Here is a 16,398-nt window from a genome sequence, read left to right on the forward strand (position 1 = left end):
ATCCTCTCCTCCATTTCTCTTCCCCTCCTCTCCTCGGCGACCTCCACCTCTTTGCACCTAGAATTCACCATGATGGGCACCCGTCACAGCGGCCAGTCCGAGGCGGCAACCCAAACGGAGGAGATGCTGTCTCTCTGGGCTCATGTGGGCACTCAGGTGGATCCCCTGAGGGGGGAAGTGGCAGTCCAGACAGGAGACTGCAGGGAGCTCTGGAATCTGGAGACCCACCTGGGTCCTGAGGGAAGAGAGGGCTGCCATGGGTGCAGGTGTGCCCTGTTTTAAGAACTCCTCGAGCAGGTGGCTGGGCTGCAGCAAGAAATTTGCAGCCTGAGGGGCTCCTGGGAGTCTCTGAGGGTGACAGATAGGAGGTGTCAACCTTCCCCTGCTGATGCCCAGCAGCCCCCTCCTAAGTCCCTGCAAGGGGTAGAAGCTGACCCAGCTTATCACATGCAGGACAGAGGACTTGACAGCCCACAAGAGAAAAGGGGCTGGACCCTCATCTCAGCTAGAAACAGAAAGAGACGTCTGCCCCTGACACCTATGGTGCCACCAACCCCCACGGTGTCCCTGGGTAATAGATTTGAGGCTCTCAGGCAGGAAAAGGAAGAGGTTGAGGGTCTGGACAGTAGTCTGAACCTGGGAAGCAACCCTGAGAAGCGTGTCAAGACTGGGAGAAGTACCGAGCATAGCGATAGGGGCCGGACGGGGCACTGCATCACAACCAGTGCCACAAAGAGCGGAGAGTCTTAGTGATCGCAGACTCCTTGCTGAGGGGCACTGAGGCTCCCATTTGTCGCCCAGATAACCTATCCAGAGAGGTGTGCTGTCTTCCTGGGGCACGTGTCAGAGATTTTAGAAGGCTCTGCCACAGCTCGTTAAACCGGATGACTACTGTCCTCTTGTTGTCATTCAGGTTGGATCCCGGGAAGCTGCAACTAGAAAAATGAGGACTATTAAAAAGGACTTTGCATCCCTGGGAAGGTTGTTGAAGGGATCGGGGGTGCAGGTAGTGTTCTCCTCTGTCCTCCCGCTGGGTGACCGGGACCCAGAAAGAAGGAGGAGAACGGGACAGGTGAACGACTGGCTGACGGGGTGGTGTCTGGACCAAGGATTTGGGTATTTCGATCTTGGGCAGTCCTTTGAGAAGCCGGGTGTGTGGACTGCTGACTGACTCCAACTCAGCAAGTGGGGCACAAGTGTGTTGGGGAGCAAGCTCTCTGGGCTGATTACCAGAGCTTTAAACTAGGTTTGACGGGGGAAGGGAAGGGAGCTAAAAGTGACAGAGAAGGGCTGGGGGAAGTTGTCACTGCTGTCGCTGTTGAAGATAGTAGGGAAAAACCTCTGAGTTGTCCCATAGGATTGTCTGAGGGCTCCTCAGAAAAGGTAACGATCTCAATACCCCATCCGGAATCTTCTTCTTGCATCCCTCCAGGGGTAACTGCGCCTGCTGCTTCCCTAAAGTGCCTGTATACCAATGCACGGAGCATAGGAAATAAACAGGATGAGTTCGAGATCTGTGTTCGGTCACAGGGCCACGATCTTGTAGCAACCACAGAGACGTGGTGGGACAGCTCGCATGACTGGAACGCTGTCATGGGGGGCTATGTCCTTTTTAGGAAAGACAGGCTGGGGAAGCGAGGGGGTGGGGTTGCCCTTTATGTGAGGGAGCAATTAGAGTGCACCCAGCTCCACCTGGAGGTGGGTGAAGGACAAGGGGAGAGCTTGTGGGTGAGAATTAAGGGGTGAGCTGGTATGGGGGACACTGTTTGGGGGGGGGGTGTACTACAGGTCACCAGATCAGGAGGAGGAGGTCCATGAGGCCTTCTACAAGCAGCTGGTAGTAGCCTCAAGATCATGGGCGCTGGTTCTCATGGGGAACTTCAATTATCCAGACATCTGTTGGGTAAGCAACTCGGCCAGGCACGTGCAGTCCAAACAGTTCCTACAATGTGTTGAAGACAATTTTCTGATGCAGGTGGTGGAGGAGCCGACGAGGCGGGGGGTGCTTCTGGACCTTGTCCTTACCAACAGGGATGGGCTTGTTAGGGATGTGAAGGTTGGGGGCAGCTTGGGATGCAGCGACCATTAGATGGTGGAGTTCAAGATGGAACTTGGTGGAAGAGGTAAGGCTAGTAGCAGGATTGCTACCCTGGACTTTTGAAGAGCCAGCTTCGACCTCTTCCGGGACCTGCTTGGGAGTATCTCATGGGCTAGGTTGCTAGAAGGCAAGGGTGCTTGTGAGAGCTGGGCTACATTTAAACAGCACTTCTTCCAAGCTCAGGATCAGTGCATCCCTAAAAGCAGGAAATTGGGGAAGGGGGGCAGGAAACCTGCGTGGATGAGCAAGGAGCTCATCGATAAGATCAAAAGGAAGATGAAGGTCTATGAAATGTGGAAAAAGGGCCTGTCCTCTTGGGAGGAGTATAGAAGTGTTGTCAGGGCCTGCAGGGACGCAACGAGGAAGGCTAAAGCCCACCTAGAGATGAGGCTTGCAAAAGAGATAAAAGATAATAAGAAGGGGTTTTTTTGAGTATGTAAACAGTAAAAGGAAGACTAGGGATAATGTGGGTCCCTTGCTGAACAAGGGGGGTGTCCTGGTAACGGGAGATGCCAAGAAGGCGGAGATACTGAATGCTTTCTTTGCTTCAGTCTTTGCTTCAAGGATTCCCCCCCCCGCCGGGACTCCTCAACCCTGGCAGGAGGACAAAGGGTCTGAGAAATGGAGAGCTCCCCCCTGGTTGACAAGAGTGGTTCAGGAGTGTCTGAGTGGGCTCAACACACAAATCCATGGGTCCCAATGGGATGCATCTGCGTGTGCTAAGGGAGCTGGCAGAGGTGATCGCCGAACCACTCTCTATCATCTTTGAAAGGAGAACAGGAGAGGTGCCTGAAGACTGGCAGATAGCCAGTGTCACTCCAGTCTTCAAGAAGGGCAAGAAGGAGGATCTGGGAAACTACAGGCCAGTCAGTCTCACCTCTGTCCCTGGAAAGGTGTTGGAACAGTTTGTTCTGGATGCCATCTCCAAGCAATTGGAAGAGAAGAATGTTATGAGGAGTAGTCAGCATGGATTCACAAAGGGGAAGTCGTGCTCGACCAACCTTGTTGCCTTCTATGATGGCATCACCAGCTGGGTAGACAGGGGGGAGAGCAGTGGATGTCATCTACCCTGACTTTAGCAAGGCTTTCGATACTGTCTCCCATGACATCCTGATAGCAAAGGTGAGAAAGTGTGGGATAGAGGAGTGGACAGTAAGGTGGGTTGAAAACTGGCTGACTGGCTGAGCTCAGAGGGTGGTGATCAGCGCTGCAGAGTCCGGCTGGAGACCTGTGACTAGCGGTGTTCCCCAGGGGTCGGTGCTGGGTCTGGTCTTGTTCAACATCTTCATTGACGACCTTGATGAGGGAATAGTGTCCGCCCTCAGCAAGTACACTGATGACACAAAGCTGGGAGGAGTGGCTGACATGCCAGAAGGCTGTGCTGCCATTCAGCGAGACCTGGACAGGCTTTAGAGGTGGGCAGGAAGAAACCAAATGAGGTTTAGTAAGAGCAAGTGTAGAGTCCTGCACCTGGGAAGGAACAACCAGACGTATCAGTACAGGCTGGGAAGCAACCTGCTGGAGAAGAGCTCTGAGAAGAAGGACCTGGGGGTCCTGGTGGATGACAGGTTGACCATGAGCCAGCAGTGTGCCCTCATGGCCAAGAGGGCCAGTGGGATCCTGGCGTGCATTAAAAGGAGCATGGCCAGCAGGTCAAGGGAGGTGATCCTCCCCCTCTACTCTGCCCTGGTCAGGCCTCACCCAGAGTACTGTGTCCACTTCTGGGCTCCCCGGTACAAAAAAGACAGGGATCTCCTGGAAAGAGTCCAGCGGAGGGCCACAAAGATGATATGGGGCCTGGAGCATCTTCCCTATGAGGAAAGGCTGAGAGACCTGGGTCTGTTCAGCCTTGAGAAGAGAAGACTGAGAGGGGATCTCACCAAATACCTGAGGTGTGGGAGACAGAGGGATTTGGCCAACCTCTTTTCAGTGGCTTGTGGGGATAGGACAAGGGGCAACGGCCACAAGATAGAGCACAGGAAGTTCCGCACCAACATGAGAAAGAACTTCTTCACAGTGAGGGTGACGGAGCACTGGAACAGGCTGCCCAGGGAGGTTGTGGAGTCTCCTTCTCTGGAGATATTCAAGGCCCGTCTGGACGCCTACCTGGGCAGCCTGCTCTAAGGAACCTGCTTTGGCAGGGGGGTTGGATCCGATGATCTCTTGAGGTCCCTTCCAACCCCTTTGATTCTGTGATTCTGTGAAAGCAAGAGCAGAAAGTCTCGGCCTTCACTTTGTGTTGTCATTTTAACAAACTCAGGTATGACCTCTTTTAAGTTTCTTCCTAACCTGCTTCTGTGCTGTTGGCTGTCAGTGAGAGGGGAAAATTGTGTGGAGAGGTGTGATTTTAATGGGTGTGCTGAATGGCTTGCTGGTCTTCAGGGGTGATACACTAATGGGACACCATGGGTAAAGTCTGTGTTGTAAATCTAGCCATGCACAGGGCTCTTTGGAGTCTCTCTGGCAGAAGGCTGACACCTCCCCCTCTTGAAGAAACCTCTGCTGAAAAAGGCCGTGCCCTTGTGCTCTCTCCAACTGGTTCAGGATGGGAGCAGGGTGTTAGGATACCTGCAGTAGAGCCAGCTGTACTTGGCAGATACTCGGGCCACCTTTTGAGAGGCAGCCATGAGAATCATTGGCGAGCCCCAGCCTCTGGGGGCCCTCCTTGGGCAGCCTGTGGCAGCAGCTGAGGCCTCCAGAGCTCTGTGCCTCCCTCTCCACCCCTGTCCACCCAGGTGGGCAACTCGCTTGGTCCCAGGGCCTCAGGCACTGTCGTTCTCCTGTCAGCCCTGCTGAGGTGGCCAGGCAGGGGCCATGCTGCTGGGAGCATGCTGAGGGTCAGGGTGAGGAGAAGCTGTGCAAAATCTGAGGGATGAGCGAGGGCAGTGCTGGTGGGCAGGGGGTAGAGCCTGGGCAGGGTGCTGCCAGGCCTTGCCCTGCTCTGCAGAAACCCGTCAGGGGCCTTGGGGGCATTCCTGAGCAGCAGCTGCTGGCTGATCCTGGATCATGGGATGGTCGGTCTGGTCTACACAACACCAGGGCTGCTGAGGGTGACGAGGTGCGCCTTTCTCAGAGTGGGAGGAGTATTTTTGCTCAGAATTTAGTGGAGACAAACTGGGAGAGGGATATCTGCTGGTGATAAGCCATGGGGCAACATGACAGTGTCTGAGGGATGGTGTGCTATTGAGCACAGCATTCGAGAAGCATTTGGGCAACGCTCTCAGACATGGCTTAACACATAGTCTCTTCCTCACATCAGAGACCATTTCCACTCTGATCCTAAATATTTTACTTGAAAGAAACAAACCTACCTTTTCAAACACCTCGAGCGTTTGCACTTCCTAAATTTAAGCTGCATTTATGCCTGACATGTGTATCCAGGATGAGTTGGGACAAGCGGTAGAAGAAACATGGTGAAAAGCAAGAAGGCTGCTTCAGTTCATTTGATGAGCACACACTTCCACGCACATTGCGCTTGCAGTTTAGTCATGGAAGTCGTCCTGTGTGCTTTTACTGCTAATGATGTGATCGTTAGGAGAAAGGTGGGTCCCAGTCCTATTGACTGTTTACATCTTAATGTGCCCTGTTTTGGAAATCTAGTTCCAAACTAAGTGAAGTTCTATTGTGTGATATTTCCTTTGCAGCATCACACATTTTCAATCAGCACCAACTCCTCAGCCATAATCACTTCCTGCTTTGGCTTCTGTTCAGCACTGCACCTCACTGCAAAACAGAGTTCCCATGAATCTGATGTGTAGGTGCAGTGGCGTAGATAAAATGGTGCTTAAGTTGCAGTAGGAAAGATTTTTTATTTATTCGAAACGCTATGAACTGAATATGAAATAGTTGTAAATAGCTACGTTTTGGTTTTATAGTTGTGTGGGTTTTGCTGTTTTTTTTTTTGTTTGTTTGTTTGTTTTCATATTGCTTTGAGCATAATTTTGAGAATCTGCCCCCTGTAGCTGAGGTCACTGCATCATCTGCACATTCCATCAATGCAGATGTTTACCATAAACCACCAGAAACTCTGGTCGGACAGTTTGCAGAAACACCACAGAGCTCAACTGCACACAGGTTTCCATCTGCATCATAAGCAGAGCTGAAGTTTGAACTTACACAAGTAAGAATTCTCAAGCATTTAAACAAAAATCTGAAGCAAGAACCATAATAAACGTATTTCAGGAAAGAAAGCTTCCATTTAACATTCTAATGCCTTAAAGAATTCCTGATCAGAGCAGGTTTTCTCACAGTTTCCCAGTGTTTCTTGTAATATAACATCCACATTAGCTGTATCTGCATTAAAGAGAGCTTAGCTATGACAACTTTTGTCCACATTTAACAGGTTGCTATCCTGCGTCTTTCTTTTTTGCTGGGCTTCATTACTTCAGTTCTAACTTTTGATATCTCCACCTGTACAATTTCCACTTCAGTTTCTATGCAATGTGTTGCAATCATCATCCTGGCAAAATATACACTGATATCAAGATGAGATAAAACTACATTGTAAAACAAAAAAATAGTGATGGGAAGTAGGGTAAACAACTACTAATGGTGTTTTGGAGGACAGAAGTTGTACATACACGGGGCCTCTTCATGCACTTGTGCCCCCTTACGTAATGAACACCTTTTATCTAGAAGTGCAAGTAGCAGGCAACAAGTTCAGTGTGGAGTGAAATTTATTGGCATCCATTCTCTGGCAGTGTTACTGATGTAAGCCTAACAGCAGCAACACGTTGTTCAGCACAAGTCCCTCAGTTCCTGGAACGTGCTGCAAGGCTCCAGGAAGGAAGATATTACCGCCTAGATAAGGTCAGACTTTTAGCACGAGCAAGTAGTTCTTGGCAAAAGTCTGAATGCTATTTTGTTTTCAGCTTTGATTGCTACTTTCATCAGTAGGGCTTTTATTTCCCTCAGTATTTCTGCAATGACTGTACAAAATAGTGTAAAAAAAAAAAAATAAAAATCCCCTAAACCAGAATATCCTATGCTGTAAGAGGCGAGCAGGTACAAGATTTTCAGGGCTAACACCTGGCTTGTTATTGCCTTCTATCATATGCAGTTAAAATAAGCCTGGGGCAAGTTTCCGTCCCTCAGCTCAAGGCTTGGTCTGTACAGACACCACCTTCTGACACATCTGGCTTTTATGTTTTTTTTTTTTTTTTTTTTTTGCCTGTGAATACCTGATACATTAAGTATGCCTTATTATTTAAACAGGGCAGCTGAGACTGCCTGACTCTAGGACTGCTTGACTCTATAACTCTATAAGACTGCTATGACTTCGCTTTTCTGGATCTTTATTGAGCCTGAAGAAATCTCTCCCACTTAAAAATAATTGTTTAGTTATATAATATACAAGCTTATTTTTCTGCTTCTAATCTCTAAACTGCAGTGTACTCAACTCGAAAGCAGGAATAAAAACACAAGTAGCAAAAATTAGCAAAGTTGCAAACACTAGTGCCAGAAATGGAGACAGAGCTGGTATTTTGTCTGTCTCCTTGTCTTGTGCTTTCTTTGGTTGGCATCGTGGCTCCTGAAACCCACGGCTTGAAAGATGCAAAAGAGAAAGGTGTTTTCAGAAGTACCATAGAGCAAATAAATCTAGCAAGCACAAACCATCTTAACGTTTCATTGGCGTTACTCACATTTGGTGTTTGAGTCTTCTTCAACTGAGGCTTTTACTTTGTTGAGAACTACCTTCATGGTCATTGTCATTTAACTCCTAAAGGAACATGACAAATACCAAGCCACGGATTGTTAGCTGTGGAATAAACTAAACCCCCTCTCACCAATGCACTGGGAACACCAACCTGGTATTTAGGATTGTTTCTGTATGAATCTGTAGAAGAAAATTCTCAGTGGAGTGTACTTTCAGCCAGCAGAGGCTAACAGGTGGAATTATGTTGCCACAGGGACAAAGAAACATTCAAACATACAGAACCAGTATGTTTGCTACGAAAATAGTAGATTGTTATTAAACAAAGCTGATTAAATTGTGATAGATGTATCATTCAAACCAACTGTTTTATCACCAGCTCTAGCACATTCTGTTTGATATCCTGCAAAATGGGTTGAAAGGTAACGACTAACTCCAAGGACTAAGGGTAACAGGCCATAGTTAACAGTGAGGGTACATAAAGTCTGCATTTTCAGAGTAAGTCCTCAAAACAGAATGCGCATTCTTCCAAACCAGTAACCGGCTTGTACACCGTGTGATATTTGAAGAAATATGCTTGTAAATGCGTTGACAGTGAGGCACTGCACATGGACTGCAATTAAGTAAGTTGCCCTTGGACCACAGAAGATGGCTTCTGCTTTGCTTCATACACAACTGACTTCAGCTCGTTTTTTCATAAGCCAGCTCAGTCATTTCACTGGAGACATCTTTTTCCAGTACTAGCCAAGACTTGTCCTTTCACTCCAAGATCTCTATTAAATAAACAAAAGGAGGAAGTGACCAACGTCAGGCAATGCAGGAAACTTAATGGAATATGATGATTACCTCCAATTCAGCGTAACTTCCTTTTGTCCTTAGCATCATCTTTCCCTGCCCTGCTCATTTTTGTAAAATCAGTTCATTAGCCTGCAAGGACACTCTGAATTTTACTAAATGTCACCTGTTATTTTTTGGATATTTGTTTTATGCTCACGGCAGGAAAAGTTCGTTTCCAAGCACACTATGGACTGACACCTTTTTCCTACCTCAGCAGAGCTCTCCATGTACCCTGAGGAACCAGCTGAGTCATTTGGTCACAGCAGTCAGAATTCACTCAGAGTACCTTCATATCCAAGAAGGGGATTCTTCTTCTTTCTGAATACGTTTCCCTCCAGAAAATAAATAAACAGACAAAATCTACCCCCTCCCAGAGAATACTACCCCGCATCTCCTAGGAAACATTTGCCTTGCTACTTCTATACATACAGTGGGAAACCATCTAGCACGCACCGGCTGACATAGCCCTGTCCAACACAGTAATGGTTTCTGGTTCTTCTTTTCCATTACAGTCCTCTTTCATACCTCCTAAAACATTGAGGGAATAATTCTTCTCCTCAAAATTCAACTGTTCTTCAGTTCTTTTATTTCTTCAGTACCTTCAACAGTTTTGCTGCATTAGCTGTGCTGTGGTTTTACCTGGAGTTAAGACACACGCAATCTTCACACTTAAACCTCCACCCTAGATTCCTCCTCCTCCAGTGACTAACATTCTCTAGCTCTCTTTTTAGAATAACGAATACAAGGCTAATTTTTTATGTCCACTTTGTTTTCAATCCTATTTATTTTTGCCACTGATTCATTTTATGAAAATTAATAATTTAAGAAATTATTAATTAACTTTCACTGGTGACCTACTTTTTAACTTCCTTGCAATAGGGCTTTGATTAAATAAAAAAGTTTCAGACTGGTTACAATTCAACCTCCTGCATCAAATATGGCTTTCTTCAGTGCTTTCTCTCTACCACATATACTTACAGGGACCTAGCTATCCACTACAGAGTGCCCACAAGTTTACAAGGCTATATTCATCTTTTAGAATTTTTTTTAGAAATATATTGGGCCCTAGCTTTGATTTCAAGAACCCCCTTCTGACTCTCTCTCCTGGCCTTGCTTCCTTCACCAACACACCCAGCACAGGCTTTGGTCAACTCCAGACCAAAAACAACAGCATCAAATTGAAGTAAAATCCAATGTTGAAATAGAAATTCAAACAAATTTGAATGTAAGCCAAAAATTAGAAAGCAGCTTAGCATTGCTGCGATCTAAGCATGAAGGTAACCAAACTCCACAGCTGCCAGTTTTAAGTTTTTAGACAGGACTTTGCTTCTGAGCAGGCTCCTTCTTACAGGGAAGAGTTGCTGTCCACAATACTAACCAGACATGTGAGCAGGCCATTTTTTGCCTTCCTCCCTGGAGAAGGTTCAGTTTGACAATGCAGAGCATGTCAACCTATACTTGGGCTTTGTGCTGCCAGTTCTCCTAAGTGTGCTTCTTCTGAAAGAGAGTTTAAACTAATCTTTCTCACTCTCTCAAAGAATGCCCTAACAACTACATTTAGGTCAGCCCGTGAGTGGAGACGCATCTTACCTTCTTTACGCTCTACACTGTAGACTCCATCCTGTGCACACAGTTTCACATATCCAGAAAGAGTGAATGCAAGAGCTGAGGTCGCTCACTGTTAACCTTTCTCCAACTAAACCTGAGTTCACACAAAAAAGCTTTGGTGTACCTTTAGGAATGAGTTCTCTACTTCAGGAACAAGGTAGTTACACACCATGTCAGGACTATCACTGATACTGCTTGAATTTACCAACACATTTTAGAGTGAAATTATTCAGCATGAAAATCCAAAGTAAACTCAATGAAAAAATCTTTAGTAAAACGTAGAAACTTTAATTTACATGCGAAACTACAACATATTCATAATAAAAAACTGGTGACTAAAGTTACACACAATTTGTAAAAACTGTCAACGTTGTTAAATAGGTCTGTACAACCAAAGATTTACAAAGTCCTTGTGCATTTTCTTCTTTTCAATGCACAACTGAATTTAAAGGTTCTGCTCGAATGTTCCCCAGATCAAGAGCTGAATCTGTCTCTTCATCAATCTCACCAATGACAGCACTGAAAAAAAAAAAACAGGTTACCATTTGTTAAAATCCCCAGATACAAATCAGGAAATCCAAGACTGTTTTTATTTTTTAAATTTAATTGCAGAGGTCTATGATTTGAACTTCAAATTTTGATGGCATCCCCCCATCTCCTTATACCATTCCTGACTTCACAGCAATCAGTTACCTCTATAGCTGTGCCTTTTCCAAGCCAGAGAGACCCTCCCGGTTCAGATTTTCCTTGACTGAAAACATGTCGTACCTCTAGCTATTCTAACTTCTGCTCTTTGTGCATTTTCCTACTGCATCCCTCTTGAAGATGGTGGTATACCAAGTGCTTATGCAATGACATACTGTTTGCCGTTTTAATTTTCTTTCCAGTGATCCTCAATATTCTTTCTCCCTGGTAAATCGGCATTTACGAAGAAGTTGCTAGAGATGAGGGTAGCAGTGAGTTTGCGAGTAAGACATCCCAATACAGGCGCCTAGGTTCCCGTGATTGTCAGTGGAGACTGAGGAATTTGACTTGCCTTGAAACAGAAGCCTAGCCAGCTGAGCAGCTTTCTCAGTTCTACCACTGATTAGATCCTCACTGTGCTGGCAGCTTTGACAACAGAAACGTACACTGCTTATGCTAACTGAATATTCAAGTATGGACCAGCATGAAACCTAATTTCTGCTTCTGATACCACAAAAACACATGTATTTAAGAAGTTCACTTCTTTAACCAGCTTTTCATCACAATCTTTACTACTGTTTTACACACAACTGCCTAGTAGTAAAGTCTTTTTTTATTTTTCCTATTTCAACAAATGCTTCTAAAACTGAAGTTGTCTTCCTCCTAACAATCTTTACCTGCTGCTGAAACACACTGAGTTTTTCTGCTTTATGGCGCATACGCTCTACAAGATTCTAGTATGCATCTTTAACACTGAAATACCTACAAACATTTTATACCTTGACTGTTCATTTTACTTTTCAGTAGATTCTCCACCTTCTCAGAGATGCCTTTTTTTGAAGTTGCTGTTACTTGGCTGCTTCCCACCCCCTGCTCCTAATAAGAATGCTGAAGGTCAGCATGTTAGGAATTGCAGGAATACAGGATTATCCCTTCTAATGAGTATGTTTCTGAATTTGTTAAGTTTACAAAAAACACAGAATATTTTTTATGAAATAATGTTTTAAGTATATTTGAGTAACACAGCAGCCTGGTATGGTGAAAAAAACGTAGTAAAAAAAAAAGATTTGGTTTTGTTAGAGCAGCATCTTTAGCCCTACCTTTGTTCATTTCTGAATGTTTATTTTATTTATTTTTGCTGAAAAGATTACATCAAAAGCAATGAAGACCTTGTAAAATGTTTTCTCAATGATGTTACATAAACACATCCAGATATAAACCCAAGTCTTGACATTTCTTAGAACTATCTGTTGAAAGTAGACAATTAAAATTCCTATCCAGACTCACGTGTTGGTCACTGCAAAATGCTCTTTCCGGTTGTGATAAAAAAAACAAAACTCAGTTTTTGCCATGTTTCAGAAAGCTGCTGCAAAATTCATCTTCCCAGCAGGCCCATTTACCAGGCCTTCTTTCTACTGCTCTTGTAACCTCCCCATCTCTCTGGCACATCAGCTCTGCATTTGATGAGTTTTGATCTCATTCTGTCATATCATTTGACATCAAATATCAACTGCCACCTTGATCTGTTACCACATCAGCTCTGACTGCCAGGTTGTTACATTGTCAAGCCAGAACCTTCCAGCATTTTCCAGATTACCAAGTGTTCTCTGTGCACATGTCATCTTAACTCTCCCTTAGTGTGCCTAAAAAAATCCCATTAAAGTTAACCTTGTATACCAGATCACCGACCTACTACGCACAAGTTCTGTTGTACCACTTGTTCATTCTTCTGTCTTTTTCTCTCTCAACAGACCCTGCCGTTCACAGGTTGGAATAAAGAACATGCACACACACAATGCCTAGACTCAAGAAAGGAAAATGCTGAGCTTCGTACCGACCCTTTTTCCACACTGCTATCAGTACGTGACCTGGTTAACTTAGAGCTCAGAAATTCTAGGCTAACAACACCTTAACTTTAAAATGCAGGCACTTCTGCAACAGCAGCAGATATTTTGCTGCTTAATGTGCCTCAGCTTTGATAGCTCTCTATCAGAGCTGCTACACACAGATACAAGGATGTAAGATCCAGATGTATACAGACACAGCTGCATATGTATATATAAACGTGCACGTAAATATATAGACGTGCATACTTTCTTTTAAATTGAATTAAACAAAAAATTACTCTACTTACACATTATCACCTCGTACAATGTATAATCCCAGCACTACTTGCTCAACTCCTTGTGAAGAACTGAACACTCGTTCATGGCTCTCATCCAAAATCAAGTTAATGGTCTGATCAAAACCTTTGAGGGTTCCCTAAGGGAAAAAAAAAAAAGAAAAGAAAAGCACACAAACATAAAGCACTCCAATTGCCTTTTAAATTTACATCCTTGCTCCCAATGATTTCTTAAACAGCAAAGGGGCAATACCAAGGTACTGGAGAGCAGCTGCTCTACTTGGGTCTTATTGCGAGGTTTAGACACAAACAGCTGGAGAACAAAACTTTGAAAACGGTAATTAATTTCAGGAAAAGGTATCTTTATTTACTGTGTGGTCATGCTAACAGCTACATTATTTAGTATTAGAAAAAACAAAAGTTTCCCTCATACCAATGAGGTCCTCTCAACAGGTAATTTTACTGTTTCTACACTATTTTTGTCTTCCTTATAGTGAAATGTCTAGAAATCAAATGAGAAAAATAAAGCCAAATAACATAAAAGTTAGATTCTTACATTAACCAGTACTGAAACCATTTCTAATATGTGATTTTAAGTGACGTTTCTTTAAAGGTTAGCTTGGTTCCACAACATTACTCTACAAAAATGCAAAACACACAAAAGGAAAAATTTCTGTGCTACTTCAACAAGAGTTTGGGAAAATGGTAACATAATTGATTTGTGTAATTTATCATTAATAATTAAGAAATTTAAACTCACTACACTGAGAATACATATATAGAATAATTGTTTTCTCCTTTTCCTCCTCGTTTTAACCCATGAGCCTTTTTTCATCTGCTATTCTCCCCATCTTCATTTCAAGAGTGGGAGCGAGAGAGGGATTTCGTGGAGCTCAGCTCTCCGTGAAACCACCACACTCATGTAAGACACTATAATTCAGACAGTAATAATAAACGCTTACACCATCTACCCACACAGAAATACGTCATAACACTAATTCCATTCAAGTCTTTGTGGTAGAAAGTATCTTGCATCGTATCACAAAGTTAACCAGACTCCAGCCAGACACGCTGGAGGGAAGGGATGCCATCCAGAGAGACCTGGAGAGGCTTAAGGTGGGGCTGCACAAATCCCATGGAGTTCAAGGCCAAGTGCAAGGTTCTGCACCTGGGTCGGGGAAATCCCAAGCACAAATACAGCCTGGGCAGAAAATGGATTGAGAGCAGCTCTGAGGAGATGACCTGGGGGGGCTGGTTGATGAGAAGCTCAACACGAAGCAGCAATGTGCGCCTGCAGCCCAGAAAGGCAACTGTGTCCTGGGCTGCAGCAAAAGTGGCGTGGCCAGCGGGGCAAGGGAGGTGATTCTGCCCCTCTGTCTGCTCTCATGAGACCCCACCTGGAGCACTGTGTGCAGCTCTGGAGCAAGGACATGGACCTGTTGGAGCAGGTCCAGAGGAGGCCCACGAGGATGATCGGAGCCTGGAGCACCTCTCCTATGAAGACAGGCTGAGGGAGTTAACGTTCAGCCTGGAGAAAAGAAAGCTCTGGCCAGATCTTACAGCAGTCTTCCAGTACCAAAAAGGGGCCTGCAGGAAAGCTCGGGAGGGACTCTTTGTCAGGGAACGTAGTGATAGGACAAGGGGGAATGGCTTTAAACTAGAAGAGGATAGGTTTAGATTAGATATGAGGAAGAAATTCTTCACTCAGAGGGTGGTGAGGCCCTGGCACAGGCTGCCCAGAGAAGCTGTGTATGCCCCGTCCCTGGAGGTGTTCAAGGCCAGGCTGGATGGGGCCTTGGGCAACCTGGTCTGCTGGGAGGTGTCCCTGCCCATGGCATGGGGTTGGAACTGGGTGACCTTTAAGGTCCCTTCCAACCCAAACCATTCTGCGGTTCTATGATTTTTGGTGAAACTATTACATTTTTACTAAAAATACAGTTTCCCCTTTCCAGAGGCCACTCTAAGCTAATACAGACAGGAAGATTCAATCCTTGTGCAATGATCACACCACTAAGTGAAAGTAGGAAAGGATAAAACATAGGGGGGAAAAAGGAATGCAAGAAAATAAATAATATAGAAACAACAAAACCAGAACATTAGACAGTCTAATATAGAACAGTTTCCCAGTTCTCAGTTTTTCAGGCTTAAACAGAATCCCACTACAGTTCTTCAACAATTATGGGATGATTTTTTCTGTAGCTGTACAGAAGAAGTGCTTTTAACATGAAAGTTGAAGAGCTTGCTGAACGAGGAGGACGTTTTAGAGAGGAACCAAACAGCTGAACAGAAAAAGAATTGCACTTTCTGGTGCATAAACAGCTACTTAACAAAAAGTTAGCGTATTTGCATGTACGAGTTTAGCAACGGACAAAGCTGACAAGCAAGCCTCTGTGGGGGTAAAATAAGATGTGAAAAAAAAAACCAGAAATCTCACCACAATCATTCTTCCATCAGAAGTTATTACTGCGACAGTACCTGGTAGCTCATTAAGGAAACATTCAGAGACGTTTGAAACAACACTATTAACATTTTCTGTAACACCCATACGCAATAAGTTTTTAGAAGAACCAGAAAAGCTTCTCAGAGGCCTTTTAAAATCAAAAAGGCAGCAGAGCTGGTAAGAAAACTTGAAAATACGTTTCGGCAGCCTGCTTTAAAGTCTGACTTCACCCAAGTTGTGTACAGACAAGACCGGGCTATTACTGCTGCTACTTTTTATTACTAAAGGCAGGCCACAGATTAGACCTCCAGTCTCTTCCCACTACTGCCTGCGCTGCCCCAAGCGCAAACGCCACCAACAGCTTTGTGACGAACCCGGCCTGCCGCTCGCACCCCCGCTGGGGGCCCGGCCGCCCCCCTCTGGCGACCCCACACCCGAACGGCCTCGTTTCACCCCCGTACTGCTATGACCGCAGCCGCTCAGATTAAAACGCAATAAAATAAAAGCGGGCCCCCCCGGCCCCCCGGATGCGGTTGATGTAGCCCTCCAACGCGGACGTCATGGCGGCCGCTCCTGCCTCTGCGCCTCCCGCCCGCCGCAGCCGGCGCCGTCCACTTCCGGCGCGCACCGATGCCGCGCAGCCCCGCCGCGCAGGCGCGGCGCCCCAGGTGAGGGGCCGGGAATGAGCCAAGTGAAGCGCGCCGGGTGTGGCGCGGGGGGATTGGGCTGCCTCCCCCCGTCGCCCAGCAGATGGTTCCGTCCGGGGAGGGGGGAGCGGGGGCACTGCTCACGCGCCTCCCGCTTCGGCTCCTCGCCGCTGCGGGGGGGCGGGGTCTGGTTCAGCGCCACAGTGCAGCATCCCCCCTTGGCACCAGGAGCCGTGTTCTGGGGCCTTGTGGTTCTCACCCCGTGCATTTCTGCACGTGTTAAGAAGTGCTCTGTGTCACTACATAGAA

General features: G+C 45.8%; 1 protein-coding gene across 1 annotated transcript; it reads right to left on the bottom strand.

Moving 5' to 3' along the window:
- Positions 1–10,467: 10,467 nt before the first annotated feature.
- On the bottom strand, positions 10,468–16,109 carry LSM8 (LSM8 homolog, U6 small nuclear RNA associated). The gene is made up of 4 exons (XM_040550137.1): positions 15,974–16,109; positions 15,437–15,477; positions 13,015–13,142; positions 10,468–10,715 (listed from the first exon to the last, which is right to left on the bottom strand). The coding sequence occupies exons 1-4, from the start codon at positions 16,002–16,004 to the stop codon at positions 10,625–10,627; spliced, it is 291 nt and encodes a 96-aa protein (XP_040406071.1). The 5' UTR covers positions 16,005–16,109; the 3' UTR covers positions 10,468–10,624.
- Positions 16,110–16,398: the final 289 nt, after the last annotated feature.

The sequence above is a fragment of the Cygnus olor genome, chromosome 1, assembly GCF_009769625.2.
Source record: "Cygnus olor isolate bCygOlo1 chromosome 1, bCygOlo1.pri.v2, whole genome shotgun sequence".
NCBI classification, from domain to species: Eukaryota; Metazoa; Chordata; class Aves; order Anseriformes; family Anatidae; genus Cygnus; species Cygnus olor.

Bases quoted from the DNA above. Each gene is read 5' to 3' on its own strand.
- LSM8 (XM_040550137.1), bottom strand. From the start codon at position 16,004: ATGACGTCCGCGTTGGAGGGCTACATCAACC. The intron at 13,143-15,436 runs GTGAGATTTCTG...TTTTTCCCTTAG, and splicing joins CTGATGGAAGAATGATTGTG to GGAACCCTCAAAGGTTTTGA. The intron at 10,716-13,014 runs GTAAGTAGAGTA...TTTTTTTTTCAG, and splicing joins ATTGTACGAGGTGATAATGT to TGCTGTCATTGGTGAGATTG.